Genomic DNA, 16,435 nt, shown 5'->3' with positions numbered 1-16,435 from the left:
ATATGGAATGAGCTGCCAGAAGTGGTTGAGGCAGATACGATAGAATCATTTAATAAACACTTCAATAGGTCCATGGAAGGGCTGGGTTTATAAGTGTATGGGCTGAGCAGAGGAAATTAAGCCTAGCTGGGTGGGCACAGTGGTCAGCATGATGTGGTTGGGCCGAAGGTGCTGTATCCTTGCTGTATTGCTCTATAACTCTGATCTCACAGGAGGTATAGAAGCCTGAAGTCCAACACAACAAGGCACAAGAACAACTGCTTCCCTTCAACCAACTGGTATAATCTTAAACCAACCACAACACCATGACCACTTTGATCACTTTGCATTAAGAGAGAGATTTTTTTGTTTTAACTGCATTCTTTCTCGTAAAAAATGGCATAAAGTTTGTTTTGCGAATGCTGCTGTTAATGTGATGAGCCTGTGATGCTGCACAAGTTGCTCATTGTACTTCTTCACGCATGGACTTGTGCACATAACAATAAACGTCAAAGTTTATTTATAGTTCAAAGTAAATATGTCACCATATAAAACCATGAGATTCATTTCCATGCAGACATTCACAGTAAGTACAAAGAAACAAGCAAAATAATAATAACAAAATAGTCAATAAATATCAATAGGTTTAATATTGATATTAAATATCAATATCATGTAATGTTAGAGAAATGTATACAATATACATCCTGAAATTCTTTTTCTTTGCAAACAACCACAAAAACAGGAGTGCCCCAAAGAATGAATGAGTTAAATATTAGAACCCCAAAGCCCCCCAGCTCCCCCCACCCACACCTAAGCAGCAGCAGCAAAACAACGACCTCAGCCCTTCCCCCACCAGCAAGAAAGCATTAGCGCCACCCCCCCAGCACTCAAGTGTGCAGCAAAGCATCAATATAGACACAGACTTGCAGTACCCCAAAGACTACTCGTTCACCCGGTATATGACATACCGCAGATTCTCTCTCTGTCCCTAATAAGGGAAAATGAGGAGTCCCCGTTTCACAGTGAGAGGGGAAACATAATAAACAACTCACCGATTTATGGTGTTAAAAGTCTGTTGCATTGCTTTTACTGAGCTCTATGCCCAAAGAACTCGGGTCTCTGGGCACACAGCCAGCTCACTGCTTTCGATCTTCCATCTCCCACGACACACCAGATGGTGGCACCAACCTCAAGTACGCCCGCCTCCAGAGCCACGAAAATCTGGCACCCTGAAGGCGCACTAGGCTTCTACGCCATATCCTTGGCATATCGAAAAGCGGCCAATCTTGAGACTCCAAGAGCAGGTTCCTTTTCCGCGAAGAACCGAAGTCAGCGTGTAAGAACCAAATTCAGCATGTCAAGAACATGAGATGAAGAGTCCTTGAAAATGGTTATGGGAACAGTTCAGTGTTTGAGGTGAGTGAAGTTGAATGAAGTTATCCTTTTTGGTTCAGGAGCTTGATTGTTGTGAAGTAATAACTGTACCTGAACCTGGTGGTGCAAGTCCTGAGGCTCCTGTATCTCCTTTGTGATGGTAACAGTGAAAAGAGAGCATGTCCTGGATGGTGGGGCTACCTGATGATGGATGCTGCTTTCCTTCTTGTAGATTTGTTCAGTGGTAGGGAGGGCTTTACCTGTAATTAACTACTTTTGCCATTACATATCCTCTACTTTTTTGCAGGCTTTTCCGTCAAGAGCATTGGTGTTTCCACAGCAGGCCATGATGCAGCCAGTCAATATATTCTCCACCGCAACTCCATAGAAGTTTGTCAAAGTTTTAGATAACAACTTGACTGACACATGCATTCCATGAATGAGTGTCTCTTCTGACGTGACTGATGAAGATAACATGGTACCCTGAGATCCTTCCATACAGGTGAGGAGATGTCTGATAGGGTGGGCAGCTGGGGAGTTTGCAGGCTCTGAGTAACTAGGGTAGCATGGTAGCATAGTGGCTAGTGTAACAACTTATGTAACACAATTAGATTAGGAAGTCAAATTGGAATGCGTAGCCACCAGGAAATCCTGCTTTTTGCAGTGAACGAAGCGAAGGTGTTCGAAGAAGCGATTGTTAGAGAGTGGTGTTGTACGACTGGGACAAGTTGCCAGAGGATCTTTATTTGAACTCAAGCCCCATCCTCTCAAATGTTACATGAACAAGGCAGCCATGACTTGGATCTCATCCTCAGTTACTGCAATAGTGTAGGCACAGGCTAAAGGGAATTTAAACCAGGGATGGACATGCCCAGTAAGCATTAGGTTCTGAGGAACAGTGATGAACAGGTGAATAGGTCCCTGAAAGTGGCAACAGACAATATAAGTACTGGAGGAGCAATAACAGGAGGTATTTCAGAGCATGACCAGATTTATCCTGCAACATGGTGTAGAATGCTAGAAGCAAGCACAGAGGAATCAGTCTAGAAACCAGCTTCTCAGCAATAACTTTGGGCTATAGAAGTCCTCCCTTAATAAGGCTGTGATCATTTAGACCAGGGGTTACCAAACTTCTTTTTAATGTCATGGACATCCCAGTTATCCCATTAAGCAAGGGAGCTGTAGACCCCAGGTGGGGAGACCCTGATTAAGACCATAAGACACGAGCAGAATTAGGCCATTCAGCCCATCAACTCTTCTCCATTCCATCGTCAGAATCAGATTTATCATCACCTGCATGTGTCGTGAAATGTGTTAACTTAGCAGCAGCAGTTCAATGCAATACATAATATAGAACAGAATAATAATAATAATAATAAATAATAAAATTTAAGCATACACATATTGAATAGATTAAAAATCATGCAAAAATAAATAATATATATTAAAAAAGAGAGGTAATGTTCACGGGTTCAATGTCCATTTAGGAATCCAACGGCAGAGGGGAAGAAGCTGTTCTTGAATCGCTGAGTGACTGATTTATTATCCCTCTGCAACAGTAACTCCACTTCACCCAGAACATTGAACAGTACAGCATAGGAATAGGCCCTTCAGCCCAATGTCTGGGCTGAACATGATGCCAAATGACACTAAATTTCTTCTGATTGAACGTTATTCAGTCCCATCATGAATCTGCCTAAAAGCTTCTTAAATACCACATTGGTATCCGCTTCTACCACCAACCCTGATAGCCCAATCACTGAGTGATAGAATTGCTTTGCAGATTTCCTTTAAACTTAACCCTGCTCACCTTAAAGCTATACCCTCTAGTATTCGACTTTTCTATTCTGGGACTGTCCACCGTATCTTTGCCTCTCAATTTTATAAACTTCTATCAGTTCTTCCCTCAGTCTCCGATGCCCCAGAGAAAACAGCCCAAGTTTGTCCAACCTCTCCTTAAAGCTCACACACCCTAGTCCAGGCAGCATCCTGGCAATCTACTTCTCCAGCCTCTCCAAGCTACCAAATCCTTTCTGTAATGTGTCGACAAGAATCACACACAAAACTACAAGTGCAGCCCAACTAAAGTTTTTAAACTTTAGAAAGAGTGCAGAGAAGATTTACAAGGATGTTGCCTGGATTGAGGAGTGTGACTTATGAAAACAGGTTGAGTGAACTCGGCCTTTTCTCCTTGGAGCGACGGAGGATGAGTGGTGACCTGATAGAGGTATATAAGATAATAAGAGGCATTGATCGTGTGGATAGTCAGAGGCTTTTTCCCAGGGCTGAAATTGTTTCCACAAGAGGACACAGGTTTAAGGTGCTGGGAAGTAGGTACAGAGGAGATGTCAGGGCTAAGTTTTTACTCAGAGAGTGATGAGTGTGTGGAATGGGCTGCCAGCAATGGTAGTGGAGGCGGATACGATAGGGTCTTTTAAGAGACTTTTGGATAGGTACATGAAGCTTAGAAAAGTAGAGGACTATAGGTAAGCCTAGTAATTTCTAAGGTAGGGACATGTTCGGCCCAACTGCTGAAGGTTTTCTATGTTTCTATGTTCCTATGTTTCTAAACAGTTGCAACATGACTTCCTTACACCCAAGCCAATAAAACAAGCATGCCATATGCTTTCCTTACCATCCTATCTGTATGCTGGGTTACTTTCAGGGTGCTATGTACTTGCTCCTTCCCAAAGTTTTTCTGTACATTGATGCTTTTAAGAGTTTTGCAATTAGCTGAATACTTTCCCCTCACTTTTGACCTCCCGAAGTGCAACACCTCACACTTGCCTGGATTAAACTCCATCTGCCATTTCTCTGCCCGTATCTGTCTCTGATCTATATCTTGTGGTATTCTTTGACAACCTTCCTCACTGTCCACAACTCCAACAACCTTTCTGTTGTCTGCAAATTTACTGACCTACATTTCCATTTAATTTCCATTAAAGTTGTTAGAGATGTAGAAAACAATAAAAAGCATGGATCGAGTGACAGCCAGAGACTTTTTCCTAGGGGCATATTTTTAAGGTGACTGGAGGAAATTGTAGGGGATGTCAGAGGTGGGTTTTTTTTATATACATACAGAGAGTGGTGGGAGATGGAATGGGTTGCCAGGAGTGTTAGAGGCAGATACATTAGCGACATTTAAGAGACTCTCAGGTACATGGATGAAAGAAAAGTGGAGGGCTACATAGGAAGGAAGGGTTAGATTGATCTTGGAGTCGGTTAAAAGGATTGGCACAATATTGTGGGCTGTAAGGCCTGCACTGTGCTGTAGTGCTCTTTGTCCATCCAAATTTAATTATATATGGAAGCCCCATCAATGATCCTTGCAGAGTACCATTGGTTGGACAGGTCGTTACACAATGATTTGACACTAAATCCTAGAGTATGATTGAACCTATAGAAGAGCAGCTACTTGGCAGATAAACCAAGTAACACACACAAAATGCTAGAGGAACTCAGCAGGCCAGGCGGCATCTAAGGAAAAGAGTACAACTTTTCAGGCAGAGAACCTTAAGCAGGACAGGAGAAAGAAAGATGAGGAGTATAGTTAAAAGGCAGGAGGAAGGGAGGGAGAAACACAAGATGACAGGTGAAACCGGGAGTGGGAGGAGTGAATTAAAGAGCTGGGAAGTTGATTGGTGAAAGAGATACAGGGCTGTTGAAGGGAATCTAATAGGAGAAGACAGAAGGCCATGGAAGAAAGAAAAGGGGATGGGAGCTCCAGAGGGAGGCAATGGGCAGGCAAGGAGATAAGGTGAGGAGGGAAAAGGGGATGGGGAATGGTGAAGGAGAGGTGGGAGGCATTACTAGAAGTTTGAGAAATCGCTGTTCAATCCATCAGGTTGGAGGCTACTCAGGCAGAATACAAGATGTTGTTCTTTCAACCTGAGTGTGGCCTCATCGTGACAGTAGAGGAGGCCATGGATAAACATATAGGAATGGGAATGGGAAGTGGAATTATAATGGGTGGCACAGGGAGATCCTGCTTTTCTGGCAGACAGAGCGTAGGTGCTCAGCAATGCAGTCTCCCAATCTTCATTAGGTCTCTCCAGTATACAGGAGGCTACACTGGGAGCACCATACATACTATGAGACACCTCCACCCCCACCAATATGGCCTCAAAGGTCTCCATTTCTTTCTGGACACCAGACCCCAGTTCCCCTCCACCATTCTCCTCCATCTAGTGGAACTTGTCCCCACTTGGCTCGTCCTTCTTCCTTCAAACAAAAGGTATAACTGTGGGCACTCACATGGGTTCCAGCTATGCCTGCCTTTATGTCAGCTACGTAGAACAGTCTATGTTCCAAGCCTACACTGGTGGACATCCCCCATTGTTCATACACTACATCGATGACTGAACTGTTGATGCTTCCTGCACCCACACAGAACTTGTCGACTTCATCCACTTTGCCTCCAATTTCCACCTTGCCCCCAAATTTACCTGGTCCACTTCCAACATCTCCCTCCCCTTTCTCAATCTCCCTATCTCTTTCTCTGGAGACAGCTTATCTGCTGATGTTTTTTATAAACCCACGGACTCTCACAGCTACCTGGACTATACCTCTTCCCATCTCCTTCTCTCAATTCCTCTATCTCTATCGCATCTGCTCCCTGGATGAGGTTTTTCATTCCATAATGAAGGAAATGTCCTCCTTCTTCAAAGGGGACCATCAACACTACCCTTAACCGTATCTCTTCCACTTCACACGTCTGCTTTCACCCCATCCTCCCACCTCACTAACAGGGATAGGGTTCCTCTTGCCCTCACCCACCACCCCACCAGCCTCTATGTCCAGCGCATAATTCTCCGCAACTTCCACCATCTCCAATGGGTATATCTTTCCCTCCCCCACACATTCTGCATTCCGCAGGGATCGCTCCCTATGCAACTCCTTTGTCCATTCGTCACTCCCCACTGATCTCCCTCTTGGCACTTACCCTTGCAAGCAGAACGTATGCTACACCTGCCCCTACACCTCCTCCCTCACTACTATTCAGGGCCCCAAATACTCCTTCCAGGTGAGGCGACACTTCACCTGTGAGTCTGTTGGGGTCATACACTGTGTCCGGTAGCCTCCAACCTGATGGCATAAACAGCGATTTCTTGAACTTCTGGTAATGGCTCCCCCTCATCTCGTTCACCAATCCCCATTCCCTCTTCCCTCTCTCACTTTATCTCCCTGCCTGCCCTTCGCCTCCCTCGGTGCTCCTTCCTCTTTTCTTTCTTACCAATCCCCATTCCCTCTTCCCTCTCTCACCTATCTCCTTACCTGCCCATCGCCTCCCTCGGTGTTCCTCCCCCTTTTCTTTCTTCCATGGCCTCTGTCCTCCATTAGATTCCTCCGTCTCCAGCCTGTATCTTTTTCACCCATCACCTTCATCCCTCCCTCTCCCAGTTTCACCCATCACCTGGTGTTTCTCCCTTCCCTCCCCCACCTTTTAAATCTACTCCTCAGCACTTTTTCTCCAGTCCTGCTGAAGGGTCTCGACCCAAAGTGCCGACAGCGCTCTTTTCCACAGATGCTGCCTGACCTGCTGAGTTCATCCAGCACTGTGTGTGTGTTGCTTGGTTATCCAGCATCTGCAGATTTACTTTTGTTTGCAGCAGATAAACCCGTCCATGCAGATGAGGGAAATTGCAACATCGTATTTTCACTGGTTGCACTGGTGTTGATCACAAAGAAACAGTGTAATGTACATTGAGAACTTAGCTAGGGAAGAAGAGAAACATCTACAGAATCATTCCAAGACCAACAGAAAGCCATAAAGACACAGGAGATGCGAAATTTATCCACAAAGATGATACCAGATGGAGGTCATACATCCTGAAGGTACCAAATAGTCAGGGATTTTTTTCCACGTAAAGAGATAACTTAATAGAAGTTTTATATTAAAAGTTTTGATTGGGTGAACTGATGAGAACAAACAGAGAAATCAAATATACATAACAGTCACCAATAAATCTAAAAAAATTCCAAGTCAATCACAGGACAATTTAAAATGACCGGTTAACCAGCTAACCGGCACATCTTCAGACTGTGCAAGGAAACTGAAGCACCCAGAGGAAACTCACAAGCACATGGGAAGAACGTACATACTTTCTTACACAGAATGCCAGAACTGAACTCTGAATTCCAAAGACCCCAGTTGTAATAGCATTGTGTATTGATCACAAAAACACAGTTTAAAGTATACAATGGAATCAGTCCAAAATCCACAGAAAGCCATAAGGACACAGGTTGGTGCAAAATCTATCCACAAGGACAATACCACACAGAGGTTATTCCTCCAGAAGATCAAATAGTCAGGGACTTTTTCCAAATACAGACATAACTTAATAGAAGTCTTTATATTTAAAGTTTTGATTAGGTGAACTGATGAGAACATACATAAAGCAAATATACATCACATAGTCACCAATAAATTTAACAAAATTCCAAGCCAGAGTTGGAAGAAATATAAAGTAAAAAAAATGCAATTTTTATTTCTTATTTATTGAAGTACAACCCAGAATAAACTCTTCGAGCCATGCCAGCAAGCAACTCCCGACATAACCCTAACCTAATCACGGGACAATTTGTAATGACCAATTAACTTATCAACTGGTTCGTCTTTGGACTGTGGGAAGAAACCCACATAGTCACAGGAAGAACGTACTTGGGTCGCTGGTACTGTAGAGATTGTGCTACTTGTGGAAAAAGAAGCAGTAAGCTAGAGGAGTTTTATGTTTAAATCGGAGAGAGACTGAAAGGTGTTAGTCCTCAGGAAGATGACAGTGCTCCTGCACAGGTATCACAAAGTTAACATGCAGTCAATTAGGAACCAAATGATAAATGAAAATCTAAATCTGAAGTAAAAACAGACACTGCTTGAACTACTCAGCAAATCATGCACCAGCAAAGAGAGAAAGAGTTCACATTTCAGATCACAGTTTGTCAGAAATCCGAAGGGTAATATTGCCTAGTGACAGAGATGGATACACCACCGAAAGCACCCCATCTGGGTGCATCACAGCTTGGTACAGCAATTGGGGCAGCATGGTAGTGTAGTAGTTAGCGGGACACTATAACAGCTAAGGGCGTCGCAGCTCAGAGTTCAATTCTGGTGTCCTCTGTAAGCAAGTTTGTACATTAACACGTACAAACAAACTGGATGAACTCAGCAGGTCGGGCAGCATCCGTTGAAATGAGCAGTTAACGTTTCGGGCCGAGACCCTTCGTCAGGACTGAAGAAGGAGGGGGCAGGGGCCCCATAAAGAAGGTGGGGGGAGGGTGGAAAACCAATCAGAGGAAAGATCAAGGGGTGGGGGAGGGGAAGCAGGGAGGGGATAGGTAGGAGAGGTGAAGAGTCAATCTAAGGGGAAAGCACTGTGGGTAGTAGAAGAGGGCAGAATCATGAGAGAGGTGATAGGCAGCTAGAAGAGGAGACAGAGTGAAAGTGGGATGGGGGAAGGGAAAGGGAGGGAATTACCAGAAGTTGGAGAATTCGATGTTCATACCTTGGTCCCTACACCTTTTCTCTTACCACCATTCAGGGCCCCAAACAGTCCTTCCAGGTGAGGCAACACTTCACTTGTGAGTCTGTTGGGGTAATCTATTGCATCCGGTGCTCCTGGTGCGGCCTCCTCTACATCGGCGAGACCTGACACAGATTGGGGTACTGCTTTGTCGAGCATCTCCGCTCCGTCCGCCACAACAGACAGGATCTCGCGGTTGCCACCCACTTCAACTCTGCTTCACATTCCCATTCGGATATGTCCATACATGGCCTCCTCTACTACCACGATGAGGCCAAACTCAGGTTGGAGGAGCAACACCTCATATACCGTCTGGGTAGTCTCTAGCCCCTTGGTATGAACATCGAATTCTCCAATTTCTGGTAATTCCCTCCCTTTCCCTTCCCCCATCCCACTTTCACTCTGTCTCCTCTTCTAGCTGCCTATCACCTCTCTCATGATTCTGCCCTCTTCTATTACCCATAGTGCTTTCCCCTTAGATTCTTTCTTCACCTCGCCTGCCTATCCCCTCCCTGCTTCCCTTCCCCCACCCCTTGATCTTTCCTCTGATTGGTTTTCCACCCTCCCCCCACCTTCTTTATGGGACCCCTGCCCCCTCCTTCTTCAGTCCTGACGAAGGGTCTCTGCCCGAAACATTGACTGCTCATTTCAACGGATGCTGCCCGACCTGCTGAGTTCATCCAGCTTTTTTGTACGTGTTGATTTGACCACAGCATCTGCAGTGTACTTTGTGGTAAGTTTGTACATTCCTTCCCAAGTGCAAATGGGCTTCCTCCCACAGTTCAAAGACATACTGGATAATAGATTAACTGGCCATTGTAAATTGTCCTGTGATTAGGCTAGGGTTAAATAGGCATGTTACTAGGTGGCACAGCTCATTGGGCCAGAGGGGCCTGTTACTCACTGTATCTCCATATAAATAAATAGACAGACAGACATACTTTATTGATCCCGAGGGAAATTGGGTTTCGTTACAGTCGCACCAACCAAGAATAGTGTAGAAATATAGCAATATAAAACCACAAATAATAAAATAATAATAAGTAAATTATGCCAAGTGGAAATTAGTCCAGGACCAGCCTATTGGCTCAGGGTGTCTGACACTCCGAGGGAGGAGTTGTAAAGTTTGATGGCCACAGTCAGGAATGACTTCTTATGATGCTCAGTGTTGCATCTCGGTGGAATGAGTCTCTGGCTGAATGTACTCCTGTGCCTAACTAGTACATTATGGAGTGGATGGGAGACATTGTCCAAGATGGTATGCAACTTGGACAGCATCCTCTTTTCAGACACCACCGTCAGAGAGTCCAGTTCCACCCCCGCAACATCACTGGCCTTACGAATAGATAAATGTAGAGAACGACCAAAGAGTGACCATGAAGTTCAACACCACGCTATCATTCAACGTCTGCAGTACTATGCTGCAGATGTTCTACAACTCAGTGGTGGCCAGCATTCTATTCTGCAGTGTGGTCTGCTGGGGCAGCAGGAAGAGAGCAGCTGTCACCAAGAAGATGGATAAGCTCGTCAGGAAGGCTGGTTCTGTTCTGGGGGTGGAACTGGATTCTCTGGGGTTGTGTCTGAGAGGAGGATGCCGCAGAAGCTACGGAGCGTTATGGACAATCCCCCTCACTCTTCCATGACATCCTGGGCAAACAAAGGAGCACCTTTTGTAACAGTCGGATTCCACCGAGGTACACCACTGATCCTTTCTCCCCAGGGCTATAAGACTCTACAACTCCTCTTCCTTCAGTATATGGTTTCATTGCACATCTGTATTTTGCACTATTACTTTTTAATGCACATTTTGTATTCTTTTTTGTACCTCAATGCTTAAATTTTGTATTTAAAAATATGTATTTCTGACTGCGCAATCTTGCAAAAATAATTTATTTCAGGATACATAAAGTTTTATCTTATCATATCGTATACTAGAACAAGGCTGTTTTGTCTATTACAACAGTATATGCTTTTCACTGCAGATCTCCAAGTTTTCACACCTAGTACAGAAATTCCCAAAACAGCTGACAGCTCCAACACATTATTTTTATATCCACAGTTCAGTTTATTGGCTTAGAAAATCACTGCACAGAATTCTTTCCACAAAGTATTTAATTTAAATTTCTCACCAGTTTTGAGGGCGAAAGATATTCTTCAATAAGGAGACCAGTTTCATCTTTAACAACCGGACTGGGATTTAGCAAACTAGGATGTCCAAATTCGAGCACCCTGACTCTTGCTGTTCCTGTGTGCGTTACAAAGGCTGGGCATTGATGAAGTTCCATTGATAATCTGAAAGCGGAATGTGAATGAGGAAAATTGCAATTTAGTTTAATAAAATTGTGATACATTTCATTTTTGGAGTGACTATTACAATTCAGTTTCTAAATAATTCAGTCCATGAATAAAGATAAATTTAAAGCAAAAGTGCACAATAGTATTCTTTATTTTTACTTACAGCGCTTCACAGGCCCTTCAAGCCACACCACCCAGCAACCCACTGATTTTAACCCTAGCCTAATCATAGGGCAATTTACAATGACCAATTAACCTAATCAGTACATCTTTGAAATCTGGAAGGAAACGAGCACCCAGAGGAAACCCCATGTGCTCATGCAAAGGAACGTACAAACTTTGTTACAGAGGATGTCCTAATTGAACTCTAACCTGACGCCCAAGCTGTAATAGCATTTGGCTCACTGCTATGCTACCATGGTGCTATATTCAAATTATTACTTATGCATAAGTGCTTTCATTACTTGCAGGCCAAGGAATTTTAAGTCAGGTTGCAAAACTTCACGAGGCACATCAGGGGAGTCTGAACTTGAGCCATATACAGGAGTGTCAAAGGCAGAGGACCAGAGCTCCAAACTCCTTCAAGAAATCTTGCAAGCTTGTCACCATGTCCTTCACAGTTTTCTGCTATTGTCTAACATTAGAGCAAATTTAAAACAAATGTTCCACTATGTTGACAATTGACCACTTAAGATTTAGATTGGAATAAAGTGGTTTAGGGAGCCACTTCAAAGGTCAGTTACAAATCAAACTTTTGAATATTTGGCATCCAGTTGTTCAAAAATCCGAATGCTCCAGCCCCTAGCTCATTCAGAATGCATGCCAGGGATCCAGAATGCCAGTGGACTCTGCAGTCAGAACACCATGAGCCAGGAATGTGGGCAGATTTGTACCACAGCCTGGTCTGGGGGGACTGGTATATTCCCCTCCTTGTTTAAACTCCAATTCCCACTGAATATTTATTATACCACTCTGTAACAGGTAAAAATATCCTTCAATAGTCCCGAAAATCTGCTAGTCCAGCACTACAGTCCCATGGGGAGGGGGGTGCATAATTGGAATTTTACTGTACACTGTATAGATTTGAAGTCTTGCAATAAGAACAAACAGATTTCCTTTCCTAAAGTACATTATTGAACCAGGTGAGTCACAGTTACTGATAATAGCTTTTTAAATCATTAATGATTTAATGGAATTTCGACCTCCTATCTGCCGTGGATGGATTTAAACTTGGAACCCCTGGTTCATGAGCTATAGTCTCAATAGCTTGTTCAATAATGTAATTGTTGGTGGGCTGAAGCACAACTCTTCAGGGAGAACAGCACCAAGGCTGATATCAATAAATTAGAGAGAGTGAAGAGACGATTTACTAGGACGTTACCTGGGTTTCAGCACTTAAGTTACAGAGAAAGGTTGAACAAGTTAGGTCTCTATTCATTGGAGCGTAGAAGGTTGAGGGGGGATTTGATCGAGGTATTTAAAATTTTGAGAGGGATAGATAGAGTTGACGTGAATAAGCTGTTTCCATTGAGAGTAGGGGAGATTCAAACGAGAGGACATGATTTGAGAGTTAGGGGGCAAAAGTTTAAGGGAAACACGAGGGGGTATTTCTTTACTCAGAGAGTGATAGCTGTGTGGAATGAGCTTCCTGTAGAAGTAGTAGAGGCCAGTTCAGTTGTGTCATTTAAGGTAAAATTGGATAGGTATATGGACAGGAAAGGAGTGGAGGGTTATGGGGTGAGTGCGGGTAGGTGGGACTAGGTGAGATTACGAGTTCAGCACGGACTAGGAGGGCCGAGATGGCCTGTTTCGTGCTGTGATTGTTATATGGTTATATAAGAGGATTGTCAAAGTCTGGCTCCCTCACATTTGTGATATTTACCAGCAGTGTTGCAGACAAAGGACATGAAGCATTGTTGAGGATCCCTACCACCCATCCCACATTTCTTTAACCCACTACCTTCAGAAAGGAGATACAGCAGCATCAGGACTAGGATTGCCAGACTGGGTAACAGCTTCTTCCCTCAGGCTGTGAGTCTAATGAATACTCTGCCATCGCTAAGGCCTCGTCACTAGGCCAGTAAGCTGTTTACTGTACAGGTTACCTGTGCTGTGCACTACATGCATTTTGAATTATATTTTATTAACTTATCTGTGGTACTGTATGAGGTAATAAAATGGTGGGAGGAGGGGAAGGAGGACTAAGTGGTAGGTGAAGGCAGATGGGCCGGAGAATTAAAGGGCTGGAGAAAAAGATACCTAATAGAAGAGGAAAGTGAAAGGGAAGTAGGCAGGGCATCAGGGAGAGGTGATAGGCAGGGGTGATAAGAGAAGAGGTAAGAGGCCAGAGTGGAGAACAGAAGAGAGAAGGTTGAGGGTCAATTTATTTTACTGGAAAGAGAAATCAAATACAAATACAAGTACAAACACTTTATTGTCACCAAACAACTGATACTAGAGCAATCATCACAGTGATATTTGTTTCTGCGCTTCGCGCTCCCTGAAGTACAAATCAAAGTAAATATAATAAAAATTTAAATTATAAATCATAATTAGAAAATAGAAAAGGGAAAGTACGGTAGTGCAAGTCAGGTCCGGATATTTGGAAGGTACGGCCCAGATCTGGGTCATGATCTGTTCAGCAGTCTTTTCACAGTTGGAAAGAAGCCGTTCCCAAATCTGGCCGTACGTATCTTCATGCTCCTGAACCTTCTCCCGGAGGGAAGTGGGACAAAAAGTGTGTTGGCTGGGTGGGACTCATCCTTGATTATCCTGGCAACACTGCTCCGACAGCGTGTGGTGTAAAGTGAGTCCAAGGATGAAAGATTGGTTTGTGTGGTGTGCTGGGCTAGGTTCACGATTTTCTGCAGCTTCTTCCGGTCTTGGACAGGACAACTTCCATACCAGGTTGTGATGCACCCTAGAAGAATGCTTTCTACGGTGCACCTATAAAAATTAGTGAGAGTTTTAGGGGACAGGCCAAATTTCTTCAGCTTTCTCAGGAAGTAAAGGTGCTGGTGGGCCTTCTTGGCAGTGGACCCTGCTTGGTTAGACCAAGTCAGGTCATTTGTGATATTCACCCTGAGGAACTTAAAGCTTTTGACCTGTTCCACCTGTGCACCACTGATGTAGATGTGGTTGTGCAGTCCACTACTCCTTCTGAAGTCAACAACCAATTCCTTCGTCTTGCTGACGTTGAGGGATAGGTTATTGTCTTCGCACCATGCCACCAGGTTCTTAATTTCCTCTCTGTACTCAGACTCATCATTAGCTGAGATACGGCCTACAATTGTGGTGTCATCAGCAAACTTATGTATTGAGTTCGATGGAAACTTGGCTACAGTGAGTACAGCAGGGGCTGAGTACACAGCCTTGTGGGGCACCGGTGCTCAGAGTGATTGTAGAGGAGAGCTTGTCCCCTATTTTTACAGCCTGGGTCCTGTCTGTGAGGAAGTTGAAGATCCAGCTGCAGATCTAAGTGTTAAGACCCAAGTTCCGGACCTTAGGAATCAGTTTATTTGGAATGATGGTATTAAAGGTAGAGCTGTAGTCGATGAAAAGGAGCCTTACATACGCATCTTTATTCTCCAGGTGTTCTAAGGAGGAATGTAGTGCCAGAGAGATGGCATCTGCCGTTGACCTGTTGCTCCGGTAGGCGAATTGCAAAGCATCGAGGTTGACCGCCAGGTTAAGGTTGATGTGTACCATAACCAATCGCTCGAAGCACTTCATACCAATTGATGTCAGAGCCACAGGTTGACAGTCATTCAGGCATGCCACCTTGCTTTTCTTTGGCACCGGGATTATCGTTGCCTTCTTAAAACACGAGGGAATCTTAGACTGAAGCAGGGAGCAGTTGAAGGTGTCAGCAAACACTCCAGCTAGCTCGCTTGGGACACCATCTGGGCCCATCGCCTTCCTTGGATTTATCTTCAGGAAGGCCCTTCTAACGTCCTCCTCAGTGACGATGAATCTCGATGCCACCAGGTCCGGTTCATCTAGGGGGGCGGGACGCTCCTCTTCTGTTCGAATCTTGCGTAGAATACGTTAAGTTCGTCAGGAAGAGAAGCGCTATTATTATTGATATTCCCAACCTTTTCTTTGCACCCAGTGATCTCATTTAGACCCTGCCATAGTCTACTGGCATCCCTCTGGTTAGCCTGGGCTTCCAACTTGGCTCGATATTGCCTCTTGGTGCCCTTAATGGCTTTCCGGAGTTCATGCCTGGATTCCATGTAGCGACTGGTATCTCGGGACCTAAAAGCTGCAGCTCTAGCCTTCAAAAGGGACTGGACCTCATAATTCGTCCAAGGTTTCCGGTTAAGGAATACCCAGATTGACTTGCGAGACACACAGTCCTCTGTGCATTTCCAGATAAAGTCCATGACAGCTGAGGCATTCTCATCGAGGTCAGCTGCCCAGTCCTTGAATACTAACCAGTCCACCGATTCAAAGCAGTCACGGAGGATCTCAACCGTTTCCTCTGTCCAACGCAACACCACTTTTGACACCGTAACCTCCCGCTTCAGTTTCCGTTTGTAAGCCGGGAGGAGGAGTACAGCCTGATGGTCCGACTTTCCAAAGTGAGGTCGTGGGACGGAACGGTAGGCATCCCTGATGGCTGTGTAGCAGTGGTCCAGTATATTCGGGCCTCTAGTGGAGCAGGAGACATGTTGGTATAACTTAGGCAGCGTTTTTCTGAGGTTGGCCTGGTTAAAGTCCCCGGCTGTAATGAGCAAAGCCTCCGGATACCTGGTCTCAAGTTCACTGATGTTGGCATACAGTGTATTCACAGCACACTCCACGTCCGCCTGGGGTGGGGGGGGGGGAATGTAGACCGCTGTCAGTATGACCGAGGTGAATTCCCATGGCAGATAATAAGGACGACACTTCACCGACAGGTGTTCCAGGTCCGGACTGCAGGTGCTTGTCAGAGCCACTGTGTCCGAGCACCATGCAGTGTTGATCAGTAGGCAGACACCACCTCCCTTCGTCTTGCCCGAAGATGCTGTGCGGTCCATCCGATGGATCGAAAATCCCTCTGGTCGGATGGCACAGTCGGGGGTGGCAGGGGAGAGCCAGGTCTCTGTGAAACAGAATACACAGCAGTTCTGCATCTCCCTGCAGTAGGTGAGTCTCCCTTTAAGATCATCCACCTTGTTCTCTATGGCTTGCACATTAGCTAGTAGGATGGTGGGCAGAGGGACCCTAAAGCCCCTCCGCTTCCATCTGACCAGCAGCCCAGCTCTTTTCCCACGCTTCCT

General features: G+C 44.9%; 1 protein-coding gene across 2 annotated transcripts in view; it reads right to left on the bottom strand.

Annotated features, from left to right (window-relative positions):
- The window catches only part of lrrc56 (leucine rich repeat containing 56), a 351,577-nt gene that overhangs the window by 316,362 nt on the left and 18,780 nt on the right, over nt 1–16,435 (bottom strand). Inside the window, exon 3 of one of the 2 annotated variants that reach the window (XM_073049966.1) lies at nt 11,006–11,168. In XM_073049966.1, coding sequence (XP_072906067.1) covers nt 11,006–11,161 — 156 coding nt within the window. In that variant the 5' untranslated portion in view covers nt 11,162–11,168. Of the gene's footprint in view, nt 1–11,005; nt 11,169–16,435 lie in introns of those variants that run through there. The other variant, XM_073049967.1, reaches the window with a different exon arrangement.

This window comes from Hemitrygon akajei, chromosome 6 (assembly GCF_048418815.1).
Source record: "Hemitrygon akajei chromosome 6, sHemAka1.3, whole genome shotgun sequence".
Taxonomy (NCBI): domain Eukaryota; kingdom Metazoa; phylum Chordata; class Chondrichthyes; order Myliobatiformes; family Dasyatidae; genus Hemitrygon; species Hemitrygon akajei.
This window is presented reverse-complemented; position numbering and strand designations above follow the sequence as displayed.